Source organism: Macrotis lagotis, chromosome 1, assembly GCF_037893015.1.
Source record: "Macrotis lagotis isolate mMagLag1 chromosome 1, bilby.v1.9.chrom.fasta, whole genome shotgun sequence".
Classification (NCBI taxonomy): domain Eukaryota; kingdom Metazoa; phylum Chordata; class Mammalia; order Peramelemorphia; family Peramelidae; genus Macrotis; species Macrotis lagotis.
The window spans coordinates 139,419,822-139,446,575 of record NC_133658.1 but is presented as its reverse complement, the minus strand read 5'-3'; the positions used below and the strand labels follow the sequence as shown (position 1 = coordinate 139,446,575).

At 40.0% G+C, this 26,754-nt stretch overlaps 1 protein-coding gene across 2 annotated transcripts in view; it reads right to left on the bottom strand.

The window, feature by feature from the left end:
• Positions 1-1,680: 1,680 nt before the first annotated feature.
• Positions 1,681-26,754, bottom strand: part of ERLIN2 (ER lipid raft associated 2) — a 26,229-nt gene continuing 1,155 nt past the window's right edge. For both annotated transcript variants that reach the window (XM_074208756.1, XM_074208766.1), the window contains exons 2-12: positions 24,838-24,959; positions 22,688-22,769; positions 21,437-21,483; positions 18,911-18,972; positions 18,610-18,735; positions 11,595-11,668; positions 11,444-11,502; positions 10,774-10,865; positions 8,732-8,821; positions 6,560-6,639; positions 1,681-5,633 (exon numbers count right to left, since the gene is read on the bottom strand). In XM_074208756.1, coding sequence (XP_074064857.1) covers positions 5,433-5,633; positions 6,560-6,639; positions 8,732-8,821; positions 10,774-10,865; positions 11,444-11,502; positions 11,595-11,668; positions 18,610-18,735; positions 18,911-18,972; positions 21,437-21,483; positions 22,688-22,769; positions 24,838-24,944 — 1,020 coding nt within the window. In that variant the 5' untranslated portion in view covers positions 24,945-24,959 and the 3' untranslated portion in view covers positions 1,681-5,432. The remainder of the gene's footprint in view (positions 5,634-6,559; positions 6,640-8,731; positions 8,822-10,773; positions 10,866-11,443; positions 11,503-11,594; positions 11,669-18,609; positions 18,736-18,910; positions 18,973-21,436; positions 21,484-22,687; positions 22,770-24,837; positions 24,960-26,754) is intronic.

Here is a 26,754-nt window from a genome sequence, read left to right as displayed (position 1 = left end):
TCTTACCTTTAAAACAAATTATTCTCTAGAATACTGGGCAACTAAAGAAAAAGCAAGTCAATCTGCTGTTTATAGGCTCCAGAGAGTGGTATTGCTAGTTACACTGGATAGAGCCCTTTGTTCCCACCCCCTCTTAACAGTGTGACAGAAGAAAAATTCTTTTTTTTTTTTTAGGTTTTTGCAAGGCAAATGGGGTTAAGTGGCTTGCCCAAGGCCACACAGCTAGGCAATCACTAAGTGTCTGAGACCGGACCTGAACTCAGGCACTCCTGACTCCAGGGCAGGTGCTTTATCCACTGCACCACCTAGCCACCCCAAGAAAAATTCTTATTGGTCTAATGTAGATAAATATAGAAGATAATTCTGAAACAATAACCAGTAAACATAATTTGTTTTAATATAAGGAAGATTTAATATCTAATAATCAGCTCTCAAATAATCATAGCATGTTTGGTATACATTCAGTCACGTTATTCCTTAAAACTCAATACTCTAAAACTGAAGTGATAACTTTAAACATCGTTTGTTATTCTTTAGAAACAAGGTGTTTCTACTAACTTCTATTTTTGAGTTTCTAGTCTCATAATATTTACTACTATAGTAGTTTTTTAAAAATTCCAAAACTTAGAAGTAATAGATTTTAATGTTTTAAAGACTTAAAACACTTTCCTATTCAACTATATAAAACTTCACTTCAGAGAGGGTTGTTCCTTTTGGTTTCATGGCAGTATCAGGAAAAATGAGGAATGGACTGGATTATGCTAGGAATTAATATAATTCATCATGTATATGGTGTTATTCAAATTGATATAATGGGTACAGCTTTCTATATAAAATCAATGTATGCAACAGGAAAAAATTATCAATAAAACTTTAAAAATGTACAGAAAGGAAAAAGTATAGAAGGGGATATAAATGATAAATTTGGTTTAACCTTGTTAAAACTTAATATGTACTTTTCCCCAAGTAATTGTTTCTTATAGAATTTCTTTCCTGTTCTTTGTCATCTAGAAATGTTTAATGTTCATGGTTTAAAAAATGAAAAATCATCTATAGTCTTTTTTTAATCAATCATCAATATGAAGATTAAGAAGAAGCTGATCAGTGTGATAGTTGCATGCTTTGTGAAGTTTCTTCAGAAAGACTTTAGGGCAGCTAGGTGGTGCAGTGGATAGAACACTGGCTCTGGAGTCAGGAGGACCTGAGTTTAAATCTGACTTCAGAAACTTAATAATTACCTAGCTGTGTGACCTTGGGCAAGTCACTTGCCCAACCCCCTTATTTTGCCACCCCCCCCCAATAAAAAAGAGAGGTTTTGAAAAATAAATAGGATGAGAAGTCAACCTGCACAGGTGAAGGTTAAACCCTCATGCGTGGGATCATGATGCATCCATTAAATAACCACATAACAACAGTTCATATTCATGGAGTGCTTTAAATTTCACAAAGTACTTTCTTCACAATCACCCTGATTAGCAGGTAGTGCAAAATTATCAATCCTGTTTTACAGATTAGGAAACTGAGAGTCAGAGGTTAAATGACTGGCCCAGGGTCACCTTAGTGGGTAAATATTAATGTCTGGTTTTGATCTACTCCCACTATTAGTGCATCACTTCAGTTATTTCCAAAATATTCCAAAAAAAAAAGATGCCCCATGCCCCCTGAAAAAGGCCAACAAAAACCAAAAACCCATTTTTATTGAAAGAATGAACAAAACCCAAGACCGTTTACATTCATATAGGACCCCATGTGGTCCCCCCAAAAATCCCACTTCCAGATAGCAAGGTAATACAATCAAATTTAGCTGCATCATCTATGGAATCAATAATACCACACACTAATTTCTCTTGCATAAAGGGTCACCTATTTTTCTGGGCCCTTTGGAAAACAGAATCATATGGAACATTAAACCACTTGCTCATAAAAAAGGACAAGAAACAGACTACTAGTTGGCTGTCTGTCACTTCATTTAAAAGGAAATGACGGGAGAGGTAGAAGAGAGAAACGGAAGGAGTTTGCGATATCAATGGAATCCTAGAAGTCCAGAAGAGGTGAGTTAGGATGTTGACAGGGCATATCCACGGGCCCAAATATAGGCACACATTGTGAAGCTTTGTGGTTAATACTAAATGGCAATCAAAGAGCTAAGTCGGTCATTGTGACTAGAAAGCATTCATTGTTTAAGATTCACCAATAGCAGAAAATCCTGAAGAACAGTTTTAGTGCCAAGACCCTGAGGAAAAACACCAGATTCATTTAAAAAAAATACTGTTTACTTATTTTGAAACGGCATTGTTACTAAGGGATTCTTTTGGTCAATATTTTCAACAGAATACAAACACAAATTGATGAAGTTGGAAATTCTGATTCCCCTTTAATTCACCCCACCCACCGCTACCCTACACCCTTTAAACCTCAGTAATTTGATGTGAGGTTCGAGTAGGATAATATATGTGAAAATGCTTCATAAAACTAATAAGGTGCTAAACAAATATAAAGTAGTAATATTAATTATAAACTTCTCCTTCCTTAAAAAAAGGTCATTTCATTAGAATCAATGGGGATGATGACCCCTTACTTTATGACTGCCCTCTTATGTCACAACAGCAGACACCTCACATAATAATAATAAGAATAATAATGAAGAACTTTGGCTTCCTTGCAAGTCTTGTTAGTGTTTTAAAAAAGAAAATGAAAGTTAATGGTAATGATGAATTAGCTGTTGCAAATCTTAATGAGCAAGCAACATTTATCAAGGATACTTGATTACTTTGGAAAAGCCTACAAAAATTTTGAATTTTAAAAATATTGTTACTTATTTTGCTATCCAAGAAATCTGTAAATAGCAGCCATGACTTTATTGCCTGTTCAAATGCAAGCTACTATTTTATTTCCATGTTCAGAATTCAAACATGGTTTAAAGGACAAGTTTTTCAGTAAGAGCTACAAAACAGATATGGAAAAACACATCTCCAAAATAGACCAATAGGTCAGCTCTCCCATATTCATCCCAGTACGGAACACACATTGGATCTGTGAAAGTAGAAACTCACAGATTTAAAGTGAATGTGGGATTAACACTGACAGGGTTGAGCTATAGAGCAGGTTTCGGCTTGAATAATTTTCCTGAAGTCAAAGTGTTGCTGGTGCAAGGAACAAGATGGCACAGAAGGCTAGAACTAGAGACTCCCAGGTTCAAAATGTGAGCGTGATGGTCTAGGATTGCCACCCCCCCGCACCCCATTTCCATCTTAGCCATGGTATTAACTACAGCTTGGAGGGTGAGTCCCAAAGCAAAGTGCCAATCAATCGCAAAATGGTTTGACACCCAAGAAACAAGAGTTAGGAATAGAGAGACAGTATTTGCCTCCATGGGGTACATTGACTCTTATAAACAAATCACTGAAGAGGAATTTGCCAAGAAATTGGTATCAACTGTCCGTAGACTTCCAGAGGAAGTCAGAAGATGGGCAGGCATAGATGAGCTTAGATCTGCAGTTGAAGGGAATACCCACATTTTTGAGGTTACAGACTCATAAGAGTCTCTGAATATTCTAAAGGAAGCGAACGTAGAGTTCTTTAAAGAAGGAGATGCTATAATGGGGCAGGGGAGTGATACTGAAAAAAGGATATAATCAGTCTAAATCTGGAATTTCAAGGAACCACATAGAAGGCAACCCTAATTGCTACATGTGAATTTTGCTTCTTGGACAACACATGAGGTTGGACAGGTTAAAGAGGCAGGTTGGGCAGTGGTTTGCAAAGTGTAGTCCCAGGATTTAGAATGGAGACAAGGCTTAAGATAAGAAGAGCCAATTACCTCCATAATGCCCAGACCTTTCCCTCTCCAAACTTCTGAAGTCTGAAGCTCTGTGGAGCAAGGAATGTCCTTTTTTGGGATCAACAGTCTCTAGCTAAATCCCCTCTGTCCATAATTCTCCCCAACCAACCAAGTCAGTTGTTCAGGGACGGGTCTAGTTAGGAGGTCTAGAGGCAAGCCAGAGTAATTCATGCCCTTATTCCCTGGGAAACAGGGAATAACCCAAGAAGTCCAGGGCTGAAGAGAATGGTTGAATATTTCCAAAAAACTACCCTTACCCCCAAGTTAGAGCAAGTTGGCCTTACCGCATTGGCTGGGGGTGGGGTGGGGTTGTTATCCCTTATTTCAGTTATCGAGTAAGTCTCTCTAAATGCAATCAGAATCACCCCTAGATAGTTCAAAACTTTCCAAAGTGGCATTCTATTTTACAGTAGTGTTCTGCATTTGAAACTCTTGGTACAGGGTTTCGTCTCAGAGATGCTGGGCAGGTGACTTTGAATTCTGTTTTCAAAACCACTCTGGGAGATTTAATAACATCCTATCTATTTATTCAGGAACTTAAGTGAGTTCTATAATTAAAAACAAAACATAAAAACACAATGCTTAAGGAATGGACTTGTCTCATGTAAGCTGGAAGATACTCAATTGTCCATGAAAGCAGCATTAAAAATGAGCCTAGGGAAGAGATCCTCAAAAACACCACACCAGAGGCATTTTATGTTCACCATAACAGGGGCTTCTCCTTTGTTCTTTTCAAGGCAAAAATATCACTTTGGGAGGGGGAGGTTTCCTTACCGGCTGGTGAGTGTTTTTATCTTTTTAATGCTGAGTAAAACCAGAAGGTGGTGCTTGCATATTTGTGTGGCTAGTTTATATGTTTAGGAAAAATCCACAGAATGTTCAGAGGGAGAAAAAGTTTCAGAAGCCTGCATAGTGACCACATATTGGTCCTAGAAATATGTAATCAGATTCTGCACAGCCTCTACACCCTGGGGCAGGGCAAGGAACATGAAGAAAACCTTGCAAAACCTAGCACCATTATTATATTCTTTAAAACAAGGGCTCAAAGAAAGTATATCCCTAAAACAATACATAAAGGTGATAAAAGAAATGCCAGTAAAAAAAAAAATTGACTTTCTGCAGATGTTTTTCCATAAATCCACTGGCAAGCCTTGGAAACATATGTTTTGCTCAGTTGCTGGACTTCATCCCAAAGTCCCCTACCTTGCAGGCAGGAGTGAAAAAATTAGACCACACTTCTCCATAAAATAGAAGAGTCAATTCACCAAGCAGAAACACCCTGAATTTTCCCTGCTCTTTAACAACACCATCTCCAATTAAATCAAGCTTCAAAGGGGGCCAAACCTGGAGCTTGAAGTCAAAGGGTTTAGAAATAAACCAATATTTTTCAGATTTTGTCAGTTCTAACCCACCTGTATGAAGTTCCAAATCACAAGCCCCCAAAGCAAGTTGAGGGTTTAAGTCTTTTTCTTTCATCACAGTATTAGAAGAGTCCAAAGAAGGAAGTTATGGGGAAAGGATATTGTTTCATCTTTGAAAAATAAATAGAAAGATTTCTTTTTGGTGTCCTTCAAGGCTATAGAAAATGTGCTCACTGCTCCTCTGTGGCTGCTGCCCCCCAGCTGTCCTCAAGGTCAGAGCCCAGATCCTCAGTCTGCCCCTCAAATTGCTTGGCCAGATTGCCTGCAGTGTCCATGAACATGTTGGGGATGTCTTTGCCAAAGTAAATCTTGCTATTGGAGGCAATTGCCTTGTATTTCATCAGCTGCAGGTATTCCGGGGTCAGCTTCAGCTGTGCAGAAAGAAGATGGTATACTGAGGGGGAGGGACTAAGAGAAAGCTTGGGGCAAAACAGGACTAGTGTCTCTGGAGCCATGAAGGGCACACGGTGGTAACCTTTCTTCTGGGGGAACTCAGAATTCCAGTGCCTTGAATTGTTTAGCTGTGCTTTTATGTTGAGATGTTGGGTCTTATCTGTGCACCTCTGATCTGCTTTCAGTTTAAGTTTGGGGTATTTAAAAAAAAAAAAAACCAAAACCAAAAAACTCCAACCCATCACCCTTGCTTGTTTGGGAGATGGACAGAACCCTGGATCACATGGGACAAGGGTGATGCATACCTTCTCATAAGAAGCTAAGTCCCTAGGCACCAAATGCTCACATTCCCAGGCTTGAGAGGGTTTGCTTATTTGAAATTCAATTTCTATTGCAGCAACCATGTTTAAGGTTGGTTGTGCATCCAGTGTGATTACTCTTCTGACTGGGAGTGCCTTAGGAAGGCAAATTTATCTCAGTCAACTGAGAAAAAGGCAGTAAAGAACTGAAAATTAGCCTGTAGTTAAGGGTATTCCCTTCTGTAAGTCAGAATTGGAGACCTTCTCCTGAACTTTTCTTCTTAATCCACAGAGCCCAATCAAGTCCATAAGGCTCTGAAATCTTAATGTGATACTTTTTGATTTACAAATGGAAGACAGACTCATACAAATCATAATATCCCATCTCTAGATTTTAACACTGGAATTTGAGAGAGAAGGGAACTTCAAATTTCTATTACCTGGGCTATGAGAACTTTGAAAGGCAACTGTAATCACCAAAATTAATTTCTATCAAGGCACTGGATGAGGAGAGGTCACACAATTTTACCCGGGGAAGAATTTCCAGTGACTCACAAACACAGAACACCCCAACTTCCCCTATTCATTGGCAATAAACCTGTTACCTTGTTTGCTTCTGCTATTTTCAGGGCTGTATAGCACTCGGCATCAGCTTTTGCCTTCTCTCGAGCTAGAAATGCAGCATCTGCCAGGAAAAAATGCTAAAAATTAAGGCAAGGAGATGTGGTTTGATGAAGAGTTTGGACTATTGAGTCACAAAACCTGGGTTCTGGGTCTAGTTCTGCCACTAACTAGTTTTGTGACCTTGTCCAAGTTTCTTTAACCCTGTGCACCCCAATAATCCCCATCTGTGAAATAAGAATAAAAGGCATCTTCCTCTGCTTATCTCACCAACTTGATGTGAGGCTCAAGAGATATAAAAACTGTCAAAAGTTTTCCCCATAGATAGGGACTTGACCTCTGGTTTTAGTTGAGTTCCTGAATAGAAAATTCTCTTTCCCAGCATAGGTCAGTACCTCCTCTGAAACTTGTCTTGAGAGGTTAAATCATTTGCCTATTATCAATCTGGCTAGGTTTTGTCTTTGGGGTTGTGAGGCCAACTCTATCCACTAGATCATACTACCTCTCATTTAATTTAAATATGCATATGTATGCATCTATATTTATAATCACATATCAAAGATCCCTGACTCCCACCTGTTTAAACTCCTTTATAAATCCCCTAGTTGGGAAAGAAGGGCAGCAGCAGTTGGTTCCAGGGCTCAGCTTCCCTAATCTTCCCTTTACACCAAAAGCCCAGGGCAGGCTCCAGATAAAGTCAGAGACAGATCCATGACCCCTAACACTGTAGACCAGAGATGATGATGATGTTAAAGGGAGCATAAAGTAATTCAGCATCTCCCTGTTTTTCTAATTTTTATTTCACTGCTCATTCCCAACTATCTTCTAGACAGGCCTCTCATGAACATGAAACCACTAGTTAACCACTCCTTCCACAATACTTCAAAATTTCATGACTTCTTTGAGATGGGCATTCCCCTGTACTGAAGTAGATTGCAAATCCTTCTAGACTAGTAGGATCTCCATGAAGAAGCGGCTGAAAAAAATGCATCCACTGGTGGCCATCCTCAGGTGACAAGTCTTCCCAAACCTAGCTAGGCTAATTCTAAGAACGACACATATATGATCATTGAGTCTCAACTTGAGGTCTTTCTACTTTGATCATCTTCAAGCCATGAAAGGAGGATCTTTAGTGGAAGGCACAACCTTTAAAGGAGGACAAGATGCCCTTGTTTAGACTACTCCTGCCTGAATGAAGAGTTTGGCTTCCCATTTGGAAATAGTGCACCTCACTAACCTAACTGTGAGCATCAAGTAGATTCTAAAAACCTGGTTGAGCTTTCCTTCCCTGCCCTGGGAACCAGGCCAGGACCATGGGTAATATCTGAAGCCAAAGCCTGGGAAGAAAGGTCATTTTGTGGATGGGTGGGTTCTCAATGCATACACCCAGCATTCCATGGGGGTGGAAGGCAGCAGTGTGGGGGGAAGACTGCAGAATGGCCAGGCTTTTGGCTGCCATGTAGTCGACTCAGCTGGCCTTGGCACCTGGTGACATGTATTTATAAGAAATAAAAACTTATTGTCGTTCTGCTGGGAACTCCTTAATGAGGAGCTGCTGATCTGTAAAATCCTAATTGGCTCCTCAATGGGCCCCTGCAAAGCCTGACAGGCCCCATAATGAGTGTAATTGGACACAGTGCCTTGTAGCTTGAAGCCTGGGACTCAAAGTCCTGTTTTTGTCTTGGAATTTGCCTGACACAAGGCACTACATGGGGGCTGGGGGTGGGGGCGATGGTGGGAACGAGGTGGGGACTTCAGGGACAAGGAGATGATGTCAGATAATGATTTAAAAAAAAACAACCAATCAAGAAAACACTTGTACCTAGTCATTCTTGGTGATTGCTGTTGAGTAGGGCTGGTGGAATGAGAAAAAGAGAAAAAATGTCTCAGGACACTCATTTGAGAATAGTCCTTGTTAGATCTGGGTCCTTGGACAGGAGAAGCTTTTGGTGTTTCAAGCACGGAAACAGGAAACTGATAGAAACATAATCATAATGATTTTGAGTGAGCCCAAAGGAGGAAAGGTGACAGTACCAGGATGTACAGGGGGACAAACAGGAAGGATGATGAATGACTTCACCCCTGACTGCCTTGGACTTGTGACCCCATCTCCCCAAAGTGAGGACGAGGCATATTTACTGCTGGTGTATACTCACCTTCAATTTCTGAAATCTTCTTTTCTGTTTCTTTCTCCATAACTTTCTGCCCATATGTGATTTCTGCAACCTGAGCCACTTTTTCTGCCTCTGAATTAATAAAGTTAAGAAAAGTCTCAGTGGGTGGGAGACTAGGTATGTGAAATGTTAGTTTTAATTGTTTTTCCCTTTATTAAAAAATGTCTCTAACCAAAAATAGCTATGATATGAAATGAAAAGGTATCAATAAAATTTAAATGAAAAAACTCAACAAAATAATGAAGTGGTTTCCAAACTCAGAAGACAGTTTGACCAGATCTGGCTGGTCCCTCAATTCTCTCCTAACTTTTAACTGGGTACTCATGGTGTGATAAGTATTCAGCAAATCTGAGCAAAAATCCCTGGATCAGAGATGGTTCTAAACCTTAAGTGGAAGTCAGGGTACAGGTGGGAGATGGAAAACTCTGGGGAGTTATACATATTTTAGTTCCACAGGGCTAGATTTTGGCAGTCAACTGAAAAGGGCTCCTGTCACAAGGCATGTGGGTCAAAGAGATTTAGTCAACTCAGTGGGAGAATGAGAAAATGACCAAATCTCCACAAGAGATTTGGTTTGAAAGAAATATTTTCTCTCATCTTCAATTTCCTATCCCCAAAGAATCAGAATTATTAAGCTTATGGGGTATGGCAAAAAGCAGGGATAAGAGGCATACATTCAAACTCTAGGGGACATTCCTTTGACTTTTTTTTTGAAAGGCAATGGGGTTAAGTGTCTTGCCCAAGGTCACACAGCTAAGTATTAAGAGTCTGAGGCCAAATTTGAACTCAGGTCCTCCTGACTCCAAACAGTGTTCTATCCACTGTGCCATTTAGCTGCCCCCATTCTTTTGACTTGTTGCAGAGCAGACATATCTTGAAACAAATACTTCAGAAACATAAATTTTTAGAAATGAATTGGAAGGAAACTGGTCTATCATTGAGATCAATCCATCTATGAATACAATTGTCTTCTCTTTAGCATTCCCAACTAGTGGTCATCTGGCCTGATGCCTCTAGTGGCACAGAAACTCACCATGTGTTCACTTTCTCTTCCCCCCCCCACACTCAATAGCTGATAGGGACTGTGGTATAGCTCAGTTAGTAAATTTTCCTTTCTCGATGGCAAAGTGGAATTATAGTCAGAAAGAGTTCAAGTTCAGTCTCAGACACTGTGTGGGCCTGGGCAAGTAATTTAATCCTATTTGCCTCAGTTTCCTCAAGTATAAAATAAGAATTTTAAAAAGCACCTACTTCTCAGAGTTATCGTGAAGATAAAAAAAGCACTTTGCAAATCTTGAAATATTACATAAACACTAGCATTATGATGCTTATTATTATCATTATTACTATTGTTATATTAAGTCAAAGCCTGCCTGTCTTCAACTTCAATCCAGGGCTCTTACTTCTTGCCTTTGAGGCCAAGTAAAACCATTCTGATCCCTCTTTCCCATGAAGGAAGCAATGGGTGTGGGAGAAGCTCTCAATTGAGATCTGAGTTCAAATTCTGGCTTTTATTTAGTATCATTGTGAACCTGCTACCTTATCCACAAAAAAATTGGATTAGGTTGCCTCTCACCTTCCCCTCTCCAGACTCAATAGCTCTGTTCCTCCTACTCTTTCTTTATGGGGAGGGGTCCCCAGTTGCTTCCCCATCCTGCACATTCCTCACTCTCTTCTGGGCGACCTCTAGCATGTCAATATCCTGACTCAAAATATGACCAGGGTCATTTTTCTGAATTAGATATGTTTCTATTACTTTGTCTTAAGAGCACATTATCATTATGGATGGCAGTCATATAGGTATTACCTATAGCTGCCCCCCAATTTTTTTTTTTTAACCAAGTATAGGCCTTTATACTTATGGTCAACCTTAAAGTAATTTAGAGGCTTTTTTAGAGAAGGTGTGAGGTCAAGGCAGTCTCCCCTAATAGGTACTTGAGCATATTTTGTACCTCCCACTTCCATTCCATTCTTCTCTAATCCCCCACCCTCCCCATTTTTCTGCCCAGGAACCATATCCGGACCGATGAGGGCCTTCTTCCGCTCTGTTTCTGCTTCCTTTTCTACCACCTTCTGTTTCTGTGCTGCAATAAGGAGTTTTGTCTTCTCACTTTCCCTAAAGGGGAAAAAAATCATCCAGCTGTTATGAAAGCAGTTGTGGCAAAAGCTATAGAAGGGGATCTGTCTCTGTCCCTAAGAGACAACAAACTCACTGAATGGGCAAAAGCAAACTGTCCATGTCACATTCTCTCTGGTGGCTTCTGCTCAATGTCCCAGGTAAGAGCTGACCTGTTTTAGATATTAAAGTGGTTCTCCTTTTACTCACAATAATTCATTTGTGGGAAATAAAACATAATTTACTTTTAGGAAAATAAACTCACCTGCCCCCTTGATGCTATTTCCCTCCTACCTGGGGTATGAACCATTAAACACAAACAAGGCCCATGGGACCCTTTCAAGAGCATGAGTGCTTTCCAAAAACTGCTCCTCTGGCTTTCAATCGCAGTCCAACAGCCCAGGTGACAGCCCCAATGTGCCTACTCCTCTACCAAGGTTAAAGAAGACTATTTTGATTTTTTTTTTTAAAGAAATAAGGAACAAAGACTTCAAGTAGTTCTGAACACTCATTTTGGGCATGGATATCAGGTTTTATAAGTCAAGGTCAGGGAGAGGCTTAAGCCTAAGGATACTCACATCAGTTCATAGTTTCTCCGGATTGCCTCAGGAATGTTAGGCTTTGTGACCCGCACAGCCTGGAAGGAGGGCAAAAATGGATGGAGTGAAGAGGGTCCCAATGGACACTGTACTGACATCATCAGAATCCCATGCCAGAGCCCTGCTTTACCTGAATGACAAGTCCAGGGGCCATGGAAGTCAGGTCTTGTTGCAAAGCTAGTTTGAGATTTTCATCAATCTGATCTGATGTGTAGTGAAAAGATAACAGGATAATTAAACATTTAGACAAAGACAGTTTCAATTCAATTATTAAATCAGTTAAAAGAATGAACCCTGAAAGTAAAATGCTGGTGTGGTATGGAAGGGTGCTGGATTTGGGACTCATAGGTCAACTAGTCCATTCATTTCTCTACAACATCTCCTACAAGTGGGAGTCTGCTCTTGTCCTGTAGATGCTATAATGATGTAGAACCTGCCACTATGAGAGGTAAGGCATTACTCTAGGGCAGCTCTAATTGTTAGCAAGCTCTTTCTGAGGTTGAGTTACAATGAGTTTCTTCTCTACTTCTACTCTCTGTTCCTAATTCTGTCCCTTGGGAGCAAGCAGAAAAAAAAAATTCCAATTTCTTTCCCACAAACACTGAGGTTCAAATCCTAGTTCCAACCATTACTAGACATGTGCACCAAAGTGAATCACAATACCTTCTCAATCTCAGTTTCCTTCCCTGTAAGATGAAGATAATAATGTTTGCCTAACTAACCTGCCCCACAGGATTCTTGAGAGCAAAAACTGGAAAAGGAACTATGTCAATGTGAGTGATTTCAGAAGCCTTCAAAAAAAAGGTAGAAACTGGAAGAGTCTGACTAAACAACCCATCTTTTGAGGCAATGATTTTTTGTTTTGTTTATAATGTTACAAGATAAGCTGCTTTTTACAGTCTGGGTGGTTTAACAAGGGGCAATGAAAAGAGAGCCTGGAGTCAAGAAGACCAGTGTGCAAATTGGGCCTCAGACATTTAGCAACCACATTTGCCTCAATATCACCATCTTAAAAATGAGCTGGAGAAGGGAAAGGCAAAAATCACTCCATATCTTTGCCAAGAAAATCCCAAATGGGGTCTTTAAGAATCAGACATGATTAAAATGACTCAACAACAACAAACCACAATTGCACCTAAGATGGAGGTCTGGAATGAAAAAAAAGTAAAAATGAGAACTACAGCAATTTATCTGGATTTGAGAAGCAATTCTCAAAGAAGTGACAGCATGCCCATCTTCAGATGGTGATACATGAAACTGGAGAGTAAACCAAAAGCCCAAAAAAGAATGGTCATGGGAGGTGTTTCAAAAGGAGCAAAAAAACCTTTTTAGCAGAACATATGAAACTCAACATGGCTGTGAAATGTCTAAAAGGAAAACAAAGGCTCTGGCTTCCAGGAAAGCCCTAAGGAAGGTTCTGTTTCCACTGGAATCTTCATCAAGCAGCACAGGGGGGAAATTAAAATTTATAGCTCTGAAAATGATCCCAACTCATTTGGTTGGTTATTTGCTTTGGTCCCTGCTCCCTCGTCTGGAATTCACATGTGAGCTGTGGTTCAGAGAGGAGTGTAGGAAACAGCTGTAATCAGTTTCCTGCACCTGCTTCCAGATGTGGTCAGGGAGAACCGGCACCAAGGGTTGTTTTCTATAGCCTGGACACTTTTCATATAGTTTTACAGTCCCTTTCAATCTTCCACTTGAATGACCCTCACTCGGACTGTCGGAGGAAACAGGGAAAGAGGTTTTCCAACAAAACTGAGTTCTTCAAATTGAAATCATTAGACTACATTTTTATTTTTGGTCTTTTATATTTGAAGCAGGGATGCCATGCCCTTTACAACATCTAAGACAAGTGAGCAACCTGCTTCTGCAGGTTGTTTCTACTACCTCCCAAAGATATCCATTTCATTTCACATCAAATTTCATCAAGAGGATATACAAATTCTTTCTTGTTCTGAAATGAAACCTGTTTCCCTTCAACTTTCACTCATTGATTTTGGTTCTATCCTTTGGGGCCCAGTTGATCTAATTCTTCTTTCATGATAGACTTGCACATACTTGAAGAAAACAATCACCTGCTACCACTGCCCATCCCCAATCTCCTCTCCAGGCTGAAAGTCTGTAGTTCTTTCTAGAGATTGCCTAATCATGGAATTTAGAGGTCTTTCAACATCCTGATCAACTTCTGGCTAAGTCTACCTTGTCTCTCTCTCTTTCTCAAAGGTTTTGCAAGGCAAATGGGGTTAAATGGCTTGCCCAAGGCCACACAGCTAGGTAATTATTAAGTGTCAGGCCAGATTGAACTCAGATACTCCTGAATCCAAGGCTGGTGCTCTATCCACTGCACAACCTAGCCACCCCTACCTTGTCTCTTTTAAAAGGTGATATCCATAAGGGAAAACCTAGACACTAGATGTAGTCTGACTAGAACAGAGTACAATACAAGGATCACTCCTCTTGTTTAGAATATCACTTTTCTGTTAAAGAGGTTCAGTATGGTATACTAGAGAGAAGTTTGGTTTTGGAATCAGGTGGCCTTGGATATGAATCATGAGCAAATTATTTTGAATTCTCAAGGCCCCTAAGGAAAATTATTAATACAATAGATTGTCAAAGTCTAGGTCTGACTGTGTTAATTGAACCTATTCAATAAACTTCAGTGATTCACCAGTGACCTGAGGATCAAATTAAAGATGTTCAGTTTCTTTTAAAGTCCTTCATAACCTAGCCCCTTCCCTACCTTTCTAATCTTCTTAAACTACACTCCTTCTGTGCACTCTCTAATCCACTGAAGCCATTCCTCTTGCTGTTCCACGAATTTTCAGAAGCTGAACCTCAAGAGCCTCTTGGTTCCTTTGAGACTCAACTGAAATCTTACCTTCTGAAGGAGGCCTTTGTTAGCCCCTTCCACTGCTAAGGCTTTCCTCTTAGATCACACTCCATTTACTTCCCCTTCCCCCAACACACACACACACACACACACACACACACACACACACACACACACACACTTTCTATGTACAATTTTTTGCATGTTGTCTCCCCCATTAGAATGTAAGCTCCTTGAAGGCAAACACCATTATTTTGCCTTTCTTTTTAACCCCACTGCTTAGTTAGCAGTGTGTGGTATAGAAAAAGCCAATAAGTACATATATTTTTATTGAAACAACAGACAATATATTTTGATTTGTCATTTTAGTGAGAACTCTTCATTTACTAAAGCATTTAATAAACCCATAGGCAGGGCTGCATAAAATCGCCCTGCCAGTCAGTCACATTTAGGACAGCTCTGATGTATACTAAACTTGCTGACCCCCAGGTCTTTTTCACATGAACTTTTGTCTAAGTTATTTCCTTTCACATGAACTTGTTCGGTAAACTTCTATATTAATTACATTCCTTATTTCTTACAATGCAGTAATATTCCATACATTCATGTACTATAATTTGTTTAGCTGTTCCTCAACTGTTGAGCATTTACTTTGCTTTGTTTATAACGTTACAAGATAAGTTGCTTTCTACAGTCTGGGTGATTTAACCCCAAAGGTGCAATGAAAAGAACTGATTAGCAAGACAGATATGACAGAAAGGAACTGCCTCTACATTCAAACTCTCTCTGATGCTTCCCTGTGTGACTTTGGTTAAATCACTGAAGAAAACAGTCATCTGCCCTTATACATGACTTCACATGTGTAACTGATATCCTATTGCTTGTTTTCTCAATAACTGAGAACTCAAAATTTGAAAAGAATGAATGTTAAAAATAGGAGTGGTCATTATTAATTTCATTAAGAAGAATACCAGTCAGACTTTCTTTTTCTGATAAGAAAAAAAACAAAGACACAATGTAGCAGAATTTCAAAATATCTAAGAGGGAGATTTATGTCCCAGAGCTTAACCAAGTTAGTTGCATTTAGTGATGCTTAAAGGATAAACTGTTAACCCACATGGATGTGTTTCATGGAATATAACAGGGTTCTGTCCTTGGCTTTACATTGTTCAACATTTTTATAAATGACAATATGGCATACTCAGCATACTAAATGGGGGAAGAGGAGGAAAGATACTTAACACACTCCTGATCCCAAAAGATCTCACCAGACTAGAATTATGGGCTGAATTTAATTAGATGACATTTCATAGGGTTACAGGTAAAATCCTATGCTTGATTTAAAGACAATCAAGTGAACAAGTACAGGGGCCATGTGGCCAGACAATAGTTCTCCTGGAAAAGATCTAAGAGGTTTAATGGATTGAAAATGCTACAAAAAAAAAAAAAAAAAGAGAAATGGTAGTCAATCCCCCTCCCTGTGCTTCCCTGCCTTCCCCAGGAGAACTCTAGCTATATTAACTGAACTTAGAGCTCAGTCCTCATGTCACCTGCCCTGGGCAGGTTCTGGGCATTGTATTTGCTAAAGAATATTAATCAGTTGGGATCTGCCCAGAGGTGAAACTCACTAAATGATGAACTCACTGACAGGAAGACTTCCTAAGGAACTGAGGGTACTTAGCTAAGAGGAGAGGAGACTTGGGAGCCCAGGATCATTATCATTGAAGAACTGAAGGAATGTCTCACGGAAAAAAGAAGTTTGACTTGCTTAGTCTGACCCCAGAAGGCAGGGTCAAGAGGAAAGGGTAGGAACTGCAGAGAAGCACATTTGGGTTCAACGAAAGGCTGAAGTTCCCAACAATTAAAATTGTTCCTAAGAATGGACTGTCTCAGGAGTCAGTTTCCTGTTACTGGGAGATTTGGGTAAACTGGATGACCCTTCTAAAGACTGTGAAGGAATTCCTAATCAGGTAAGTATTGGCCTAGAGTAATGGTGTCAAACTTAAATAGAAATGGATGCCTGGGGATATATATTCACTTAGGAAGCCACAAACTAACATTTTCTATGCTATATTGTATTTTTATTTATTTGGTTAAACTTTTGTCAAACATTTTAATCTGGTTTGGGTCCCAGAGCCCACACAAATTTGACTAGACCACTGGACTAAATAACTTCTGAAGTCCCTTTAAACCAGGGTAATCTTAATCATTTTTGTGCTCTAGACTTCTTTAGGAGTTTGGGGAAGTCAGACTTCTCAAAATAATGTTGTTGCCTATAGTTATAATGAAAGGAAATCCAATTGGAGGTTGGTGAAAACAAATATAATTTTTTCTTCTCATTCAAGTTCACAAATCCCCTGAAATCAATCCATAGACCCTTTAGGGGGTCCATAAACCTCAGATTAAGAACCTCTGTTTTAAACCCTGAGATTTTATGGAATATTTCAACTATCCATTCTTAATATCATCAAATATTATGTCTACATAACATGTCATATATGTATATGTATAGATGTGCATATATATATATATATATCTCAATGACAAAAAGGTCCCTTGGTTACCAAAGTATTTACAGCAACACTTTTTGTAGTTAAAAAAATTATAAGCAAAGTAAATGCTCAACAGCTAAACAAATTATAGTACATGAATGTATGGAATATTATTGCATTGTAAGAAATAAGGAATATAATTAATATAGAAGTTTACCAAACAAATTCATTATATGAACTGATGTAAAGTGAAATATATAGAATCAAGAAGACAATATACACAATAATTTACAACAATGCAAATGGAAAGAACAACCACAAGACAATAGACATAGAATGCCTATAAATGATAAAGGCAAGGTTGGAGTCAAAGAGAGATGACCATAAATCTTTGTTTGTAGAAGTGGTGGGATAGCTAGGGATGAAGAAATAATACCGGACTCAGGTGATATTATGGTTCCCTTGCTGAACTTTTCTCTCTCTTAGTTATTAAGAAATTGCTCTATGGGGGCAGCTAGGTGGCACAGTGGATAGAGCACTGGCCTTGGGAGTCAGGAGTACCTGAGTTCAAATCCTGCCTCAGACACTTAATAATTACTTAGCCGTGTGGCCTTGGGCAAGCCACTTAACCCCACTGCTTTGAAAAATCTAAAAAAAAAAATTGCTCTATGAAAGGGAGAGGGGAGGTGGGATATATAGGGAAATGTATGTGATACAAAAAATTTAAAGTAGCAATAAAGACAGGAGGAGATTAAGTCATTAGGTGATGATCATTTTTTTTGGTTACAGAAACTTATGAAAACCACCTACCAGGGTGTGAGGAAGATGAGTTCTGTCTCAGGGGATATAGCAATGAAATCAAGGACTCTCTAAGTATCAGCAAAAAGGGAGTGAAGAGGAAGTTATAGTAAGAGGCAAAAACACACTGGCCTAAGAACTGTTCATTCAAGCTTGGGAAAAGACAGAGCCATTGCATCTCCTTTAGTTCTGCCTCACTAAAGCCTGTAAGATGATCTGGCAATACTCCTGCAATCCTAGTTCTAAATGACTCTGGGGGTGAAGCTTCTCCTACTGACTGGAAGATTTCATCACTTCTCTCGAGGGCATCAGTATTTTGCACCAGTGGCCTATTTGCAGGCTGTGCAACACCCTTGTGAGTTATTTTTAACAACATCAACCCTAAACAGGATCTGAAGAAACCTATCAGCAGTAAGGGAAGAAGATTAACAGGATCCCAAATCCCCTAAAAAGCAATGCTTTGGGTCAAGCACTTCTTTCCATTGCAGCTGAAGTCAGGACACATTCCCTAAAGTCAGCTAAAAAAAAAGGCAAGCTTTTGCTGGTTAGAAAAAGATCTCTTCAAAGTGAATGGGGAAAAAAACAAAACAACAAAAACCAACCCCAAACCCACAACCCCTTTCTGCTAAATTTATTGTTCCTTGGGCACAATATGAGGTGTTGGGGAGGTACTAAGCCTAGAGATGAAGTAGTTCCTGGCCTCACAGAGATTATAAGCCAGGAAGAGAAGGAAGATTGACTCTGTTCTGTTCAACCCTGGACAGAGGCAGGAAATCTCACTCCCATCTTATCACTAAGGGTGCTTCTTCTACTCCACAAGTACAGTAGTGGACCTTCATGTGGTACAAAATAGAACCTAGGAACCCACTTTGTGACTAGGACCGAAGCAACAGAAACTCTAATTCTTCCCACCCTGCATATACACTCCCAAGTCCAGGGCATTATATACTTAAAGCTCTGAATTAGGAACCGAGAAGCAGAAATTATATAGTAAAAAGAGGAAGTATCTTCAAGGAGACTCTTACCAAAGAGTTCAATGTAGACTTCTTGAAGAGTGTGCACACTGCAGAACTGGTTCAGCTCATGATGGATCTTGTTGAAGATGAGAGCCTTGTCATAGTCAGCAGTGTAGTTCTTCACTATGTCATATACTGAAGGAGGGAATGAAAGATGCTGGAGTTAGAGAGGGCAGGGTCACAAAAGATATGTCTTTCCACAGATATGAGGAGCAGTCCTAGCATGGGAGGACCATGAAAGACAGAAGAATCCCACCCTTAGGAGGATCATCTAGGTTTTCTGGGGAGCATGAAGACAGGGAGAACTCACCAGCATTTGGTATCAGGAAGTTCACCACCTCAATCCTATCGAAGTAAATCATCACACCACCACTGTTGGAAGGAAAAAGGACATGGGCATCACACAGAGACTTGAGGATCTCAGAAAACTTCCTGAGACGTGACATAAGTTAAGTGACTTGACAGTGGAGGAGTAGAAAAAAAAATCCACAGATATCAGAGGGAACAAGGTAGAAGCAGTTTCTGAACTGCATGTGCCAAAATGGCTTGTCATAGGTTCCCCAACAAAGTGTTCCTCTGAGCTTCTGAAAAAAGGAAACACCTTAACACTCAAAGTGTTAGCTAACACTGCCTAACAACAGCTACCACAACTAGCGCTCATATCTATAGGTGCTTTAACATTTGCAAAGTATTTTCTCTTCATGTTTCCCATGACATAGGTAGTGCAATTAACAACTACATTTTACAGATAAGGAAACTGAGACCCAATGGGAAGTGAATTGACAGACTTGGGGTAACAGTTCTATCTTGTAGGCAGAACCTGAGCCTTAGTCTCCCAACTACAAGTCCAATGTCCTTCGCCCTACATGATGCCCCCTCAACTTAGCTGGAAATCTTAGAGTAGGGGGGGGGGGGGAGAATTGGAGGACATCCATTCCTGGGTTAGCAGCACTTTTTTGCTAAAACAACTAGCATTCAACTGTCTCCAGAAAAAAAGATGAGAAGAGAACTCTAGAGGCCAAACTACTCTCCAGAAGTGACAATCACAGATCAACTTCTGACATAGATCCTGGGGTTGTGGCAAGTCAGGCATTCTTAAAAAGGTCCAGTCATAAAGCTTGTTATTGAACAGAGTAGAAGAAGGCCTGAGTGTGCTGGGGGCGGGAGGGAAGCAGTATTATTCAGAGGCAGAGAAAGAATTTGTGGTGTTAGCTTAACACGACTAACTATTTCTCTTTCTTGTGCTCCAGTTATACCTCTCAAAAATGCAGACACCTCACACTCCTTTCTCTCCAAATTCATTTCTTTCCCCTCCCAAATTCCCTTATTTTTATCAAGGGCAACCTTCATTTACCCTGGTTTGGGAACTCAGTCTAGTCCTCTCCTGTTTCACTCCCCCTAGTTCTATTGATCTAATATAGCATATCCAAGAAAATCTATCTCTACAATGGTACTACAGTATTTCAGTTGGACTACAGAAGAGGCCCCTTTCATTGATCTATCTCTCTCTCTATTCCACCCCATGGTCACCAAAGTAACACTCCACAAGCACTGATCTGAACATGTCATTTCTCTACTCAATAAACTCCAATGGCTCCCTATTGTCTCTAAGACAAAATATAAACCTGTTTGGCTTTTATGGACACTTGTAAGCTGGCCTCAACCTCCCTTTCTAACCTCACTATACCAAATTCTGAGGTAAGGCCAGAGTAGCCCTCTAACCGTCTCTCCCATCATTGTACCCTCCTTGTCTCTTCTTAGAATCCACTATTTTCTCCTAAAGTCAGACCAAATACCACCCTCTACCCGAAACATTTCCCGTGGTTTCTCTTCCATATTGTCCTGGACAGCTAGTCTACATGTTCACACATATACACACACACACAGACAACAGATACAGACAGACAGACACACACACCACATACTCTTTGCCCCCTCAGATATCTATCTATCTATCTATCTATCTATCCACACACACACACACACACACACACACTTCTCCCCATGAGAAGGCCAGGGTTGTTTGGTGTCTGTCTTTGTATCACAGGGCCTGATGTATAACATGGGTTTATTTAATAAATGATTGTTGACTGACTGATAGATAATTTCAAGGCTCAGTAAAACAGGTTCCTTCCCCCACCCCCAACAATGTTCTTGGAAGTTAGGCAGTATGATTGTCTCTATTTTCCAGATAAGGAAATGAGGCTCAGAGTGGGGGAGCAATGAGCCCCAAGATTACATACGCTAATAAACTGCTGAGCAACCATCAAAAGGATGATTTTCAAATTTCATTTATATATACTTTTGTCTTCATAATTAGATTAAAGACACCTTCAGAGCAGGAACCACAACACTAGGCATCATGATATAATAAATTCAGCACTTTAAACGGAGACAGAAAGATCTGAGATTAAGTCCCATCTCAGACATACAAGCTGTATGACCTTTTACCTTTATTGAGACTTAGTTTCCTCACATCTAAAATGGTCTAAACAATATTATTTACCTGAAACGGTTGTTGTGAAGAACAAATGTGATCATGCATGTAAAAGATCTTTAAAATTTGAAAGAGTTGTATAACTGTGAGTTATTATTATTATGTTTCTTTAGTTCTGCAAACAAGACTGGACACACAACCAGCATTTTGAAAAGAATTTGTTGACTTATCTGTTGTTTATTGCAAGGAAACTAAGCAAGGTAAGTAAGCAGGGCAAAGTTCAGGAGATAAGAAGAGGAAAAGAATCATAAAGGAATTAAAACAAAAAGACAAACCACTGCCACTAAAACCTGTTTTTTCAGTTCCTGGAGCCCAAGGGTTTCACTCTTGGCTCCTCACCTTGTTCCACATGGCACATTCTTTACTTCATCGGTCTGGAGTGTGGTCTGCAAAGACAGAAAACAGAAAAGGCTTTAAAGGAGGGAAGCTAAGAACACTATTTTTTTTCTTGCCACCTCTAATATCTTATCCTGGGACAATTCTATGTATCTGTAAATCAGTATCAAGACCAGGTGCCCCCCCCCATGATAGGGCATTTTCTGGGTCAGTAATATAAAGGACTTTTGATCTCACAGGAAGAAAGGCATCGATGAATGAGTTGTTAGAACCTGACTGGATGCAGCCAAGGGCACTCCTTGGATAAATCTTGAGAAGGCTTTTAAGAGCATTTTCCTCACTTCACCAACACTGGTAGTAAGGAAGGCTGGAGGAACCCACCATTCTATTAGCATTTTAATTCTGTTTATGTGAAGAATATTAAGTGGAGAGTCAAGAGACCTAGGTAGGAGTCCCAACTCTGCTGCTAATTGAGTGCGACTTTGGGCAAGATACTTCCTCCCTCCAGGTCTCAATTCCCCAGTTTCAAATGAAGAGGCTGGACTAATTTTGAAGGTCTTTCATGGCTCAAATATTTTGTGAGTCTGGAAAACACCCATGAAATGAGGAGTGTTCCTTCAAGGGAAGGTCATTTTGATCTAAGTCTAGTCTCTTTATACCATAGTGAACAACTGAATTCTCCTTTAGGTCATGCTTCCTGACCACCCCCCCATCTAACCTTATCTTTAACTCCATTTTGTATCATATTTACTGTACTGCTCTAAAAGAAAAAACATACAAGGGGTACCTGGAAAAGCTGGATTAGTTATTTAGTCCATTGATCTTCCTGGGCCTCATGAGCACAGAAGTATCTCTCCCAAAGCTAAATCCTAATTAAACAATACCCATCTCAGATTTTTCTCTACTGAGGTTTGCTTAATGGTAAATCCCTTTATTATTTTCACTTTAGGTTTTTTTGTTTACCACGGGTTTACCATGCTGAGAAATAAGACCCCTCTTGGGTTATGCCAAAAGATGGTAGCCATGGAGATATCTCTAAACTGACAGGACAGGAAGAACAGGTGAACCAGGGCAAGTAGCCTCAAGGAGCAACTGTTAGTGCCAGAGAAGAATTCAGGTGAATGTCTTGTAGTTTTTGGATATCAAAGTCCTATGACTTAGTTTCTGAAGAGGTTATTTTTCCCACCCAACAAGAACAAAATCCCCCAATGGAATCATTCAAATATAAACATCACAACACACAACTCAAAGTACCTGCACAGACTTATAGGACGTGATGAAAGGAAGCATGAGATGGAAACCAGGGCCACTGGTGGAGGTTAACAGAGCACCACCTCTACAGGAAAGAAAGAGAGAGGGAGGCTGAGTTAAAGTCAAAGGCTCCTAAAATGAGCTGAGAACTTGAACAATCAGCACTGCACGTACATACTTTCTGCAGAGAGCCATAAACCTTCTTCTTGGCAACTCTTCTTCCTCCAGGCTTTCTCTTTCCCTTCCCTCCCTTTAACTCAATCCTTGTGTATTAGGTGGCATTGAAATTCTTAACGATTGGTCTCAAACTGAGCAGGGGGCCCTGCTTTTGTTAGGAATGAAGACACACATGCTATCTAGAATGAGTCTTTGGCTGAAGTTGAGCTATGAGTAGAACTGGTTCTGCTTTGCCACAATGGTATTCAGTGGCTAGCTAGGAGGTGGCAGTCCATTAGGGAAGCTGAAAGCAGGAATCTAAGTCAACACTTAACGATGGTGGGGAGAAGGGATGTGGCCAATCAAAAAAATTCATTTTCTATGTGGTTTTGTAATATAGTTGGGCTATTTCTTAGGTAATAGATTTACCCTCTCCATTTTGTGGTACATAAATGGATATTAAAATTAGTTACTTTCCCTTATTTTGATGGTGAAGGGAAGTGGAATAGGACTATGCTGGGGAAGCCAATCTTACATTAAAAATCAGGTATAGACTGTTGAGGATACTGCTAAGAACTGCTTGGTGAGACATCACTCAGTTCCTACAGCACAGTTTACAAAAGGACAGAAGGTTCCATCATATGACCACATTTTAACTCTGAAATCAAAGTTTTACTCTAAGGACCTCTGATTTTGTTAGTGCAGAAGCTCACTCCTTTGATCCAGGTTGCACTCCCTCCATGTCTCAGCATAGGAGTTCTTTATTTGGGATCTGAAAACTTCAAAAACATATGTTTTTTGCTAACAGTACTCCAATATGGTTGGCCTCCCCAGTATTTTATTGAGCTTATTTTATTTTTTTATTTTATTGTTTTAGGTTTTTTTTGCAAGGCAAATGGGGTTAAGTGGCTTGCCCAAGGCCACAGAGCTAGGTAATTATTAAGTGTCTGAGACCTGATTTGAACTCAGGTACTCCTGACTCCAAGGCCAGTGCTTTATCCATTATGCCACGTAGCCGCCCCTTATTGAGCTTATTTTAAAAAATGATTCTGAGAAGGGGTTGTGGCCAGAAACAAAAAAGATGTCATTTGGCAACAAACCTGGTGAAGAGGTTGGTCCACAGATGACAGACCTAGCCTAGCCCAGCCCAGCCCTGAAGCTCCTCTAGCTTGGGAGGATCTTCCAGAGTCCATAGTCAGGGGCATAATCTCTGAGATTCCAATTATCTCCCCACCCATCAAATTTTTTGGATAACAATGATAAAAGTACAGATAATCAGATGACTTCCAACAGGAACCTCCTAGAAAGTCTCTTCTACTGGGTACATACAGAGGACATAATTTTTAAGAAGGGCCCCCAAATCACTGATGTTTTGAAAAGACAAGGGGGAGAGTTGTCCTGCTGCCATCAAGGGCAGATGTCTAGTTGACTTCTGCAGGAGTAACTCCTTTTAGACCAAATGAATGGAAAATTGACTGCTAGAACCACTCTCATACCTAGTTTTCTTTTCATTTTGCCTTCAAGCCAGCAAAGATTGAAAAAAAAAAGATCTGAATTTATATTCCAGTCCTGTGATACTGGGAAAATTCTCCGATTCTTAGCTACCTCATCTGTAAAATGGGAATGTTACCCCCTAAGCTATCCATTCCACAAGGTTATCATGATCAAATTCCTTTGTTAAGCATGAGCTATTACTATAACTAATATGGTCCCTTACTATCAGTAGACTCATCTGTATTTGCCTATATAGTGTCCCAATTTTCATGCATTTTAAGTTATTAAAGCTCCAAATTGCACTGAGAGTTTTGGGATACCCTGTTTATATAAATAGATCTATTAGCAGTTGTTACTATAGAGCAGCAACCTAAAAGAATGCTCCTGTCCCCAAGCAAATGAAACCAACAAACCAGAATTGAGCACTGGCTGCAGGAAAGCAAAGAACCATTAGGAATCTCAGAGAGCTGGAAGGTCTCAGCAGCCCTGCCCCTTCCTCTTACCTGTAGTACACCCCGATGTGCCCTTCTTCAATCTTGTGCACAGCTGAGAAGAGGGCTGCACAGAAGAAACTAGTCGCTACGGCCACCACTGCCCCTACTTGCGCCATTGGGAAGCTTTTACCCTAGAGAAGGGGTACAGGGAAACACGTGATGGTTAGGACCCAGGAGAAAAACTACAGTTGTGCTTCACCAACATGCATACCTTGCATCATACATGACTGCTTACTCCGGTTTGTCCCAACGCCAGTGGAACAAATTCAATTTGCAACTACTTTCATCTGATTTGAAGGAGGGGGAAGGAAAAGGGACAGTATAGTAAATTCTAACAGAAAATCTCAAGAAGGTACACATCATTAGAATTTGATAAATCGAAAATACTTGGGGAAGGAGTTTAGTATACCTCTTTGCAGGTATTTGTTTTATTCTATAAATATTTTTATCTGAATCTGTCTTTTGGAGTCACTGGAACAAATGCAGATTCTCTGAACATGAGAAATCAAAATCCCAGGACATAAGTTTCTATTCTTGCCAAAATAACCAGATCCAGAGTTGTTCAACTTGAGCTTTCAGTTTCACTGACTGGATCTCGTGGGATCCAAACTGTCACATCATCTATAGTATGCCATTCTTAATCCAAAAGCGCTCCAGTTTTTGTTTATTAGACTCTCTCCAATTCTGTTGTCTTTTGCCCCAAAGTCTTGTCCTAAATGGCCCCAAGAAGTGTCATTTAAGAAGCAACAGAAGGGAAATTCTTTGACAATATTTATGTTTCCCAGAGTCCAGAAACTATATTATACTGGCCTCTAAAGTAAGGGTAGGTTTCAGAGATAGGTATAATCCAATGATAGCCTAGGGTAGAATTCAGATTTATCCTTCTCTTATCCTGAAGACCCCACATTAAACATAGACTCTCAGGATTCCTGCTAGAGAGAGGATTTGAGGCATCTTTCCTACCCCCCAATGACATGTCATCATTCAGTCTCTATTTGAAAGCTTATAGTAATTGAGAATGCTCTCCTTCCCCAAGCATCCCACCGCACTTGTGGATCAGGTCTAATTTGGAAGCTGCTTCTTATGTTAAGTTAAAACCTGCTATCCTGCAAACTTCTGCCCAGGGTTCCTGGTTCTATACTTGGGGGCCAAACAAAATAAGTATAATCCTAATTCCTACTGACAGTCCTTCAAATACTGGAAAACAATGATCATGGCATCCCTAAATTTCTCCTCTGGCTAAACACCCTCAGGCTCTCAACTAACTGATCTTCCTATGGCACAGTTTGAAGTGATATATATTTGTCAAGGGGGGAACAGGCCAGCTGCAAGTGCTGACTGACCAAATTATACAGGATGTCAAATGAACACGAGACTGTGGCTATGTAATTCCAGCCAGAGCCACCCAATGCTAATTGCAGGCTATTTCAAAGGAAACTGTTATTTACTCTTTTCACATGCTAGGGTGATAGACAGTATATGCACAGCAGGGTTCCAGGGCAGGATTTTCTAGAGAGTGCCTCCTCCTCTCCTTTCCCCTCAATTATTCATTTGGTCCTTAATAGGGCAGGGCCCTGTCAGTTGGGAAAATGACTGAATCCATAGCATTGCTTTATACATGCTACTTGAATAACACTTTATAGCTGATTATTCCCAAGGATATCTGTTCAGACAGGAAAGAAGGGCTCCAACCTGCCCTCAAACATCAAACTGGGCCCAGACATGCATTTACTTTTTGACAATGGTCTTTGAATAAGAATTTCCTATGGGCCCTCAGCACCTAAAAATATTTTTTTGCTATGACCATTTTTCATATCATGGTGCTGGCTGAACAAAACAAGTTCTTTGTGGGAAGATAACAAAAACTTCTACTGTGGCAGCTGGCTCTTAGATTTTCCTGAACTTTTCCAACCAGTTAAGTAAATT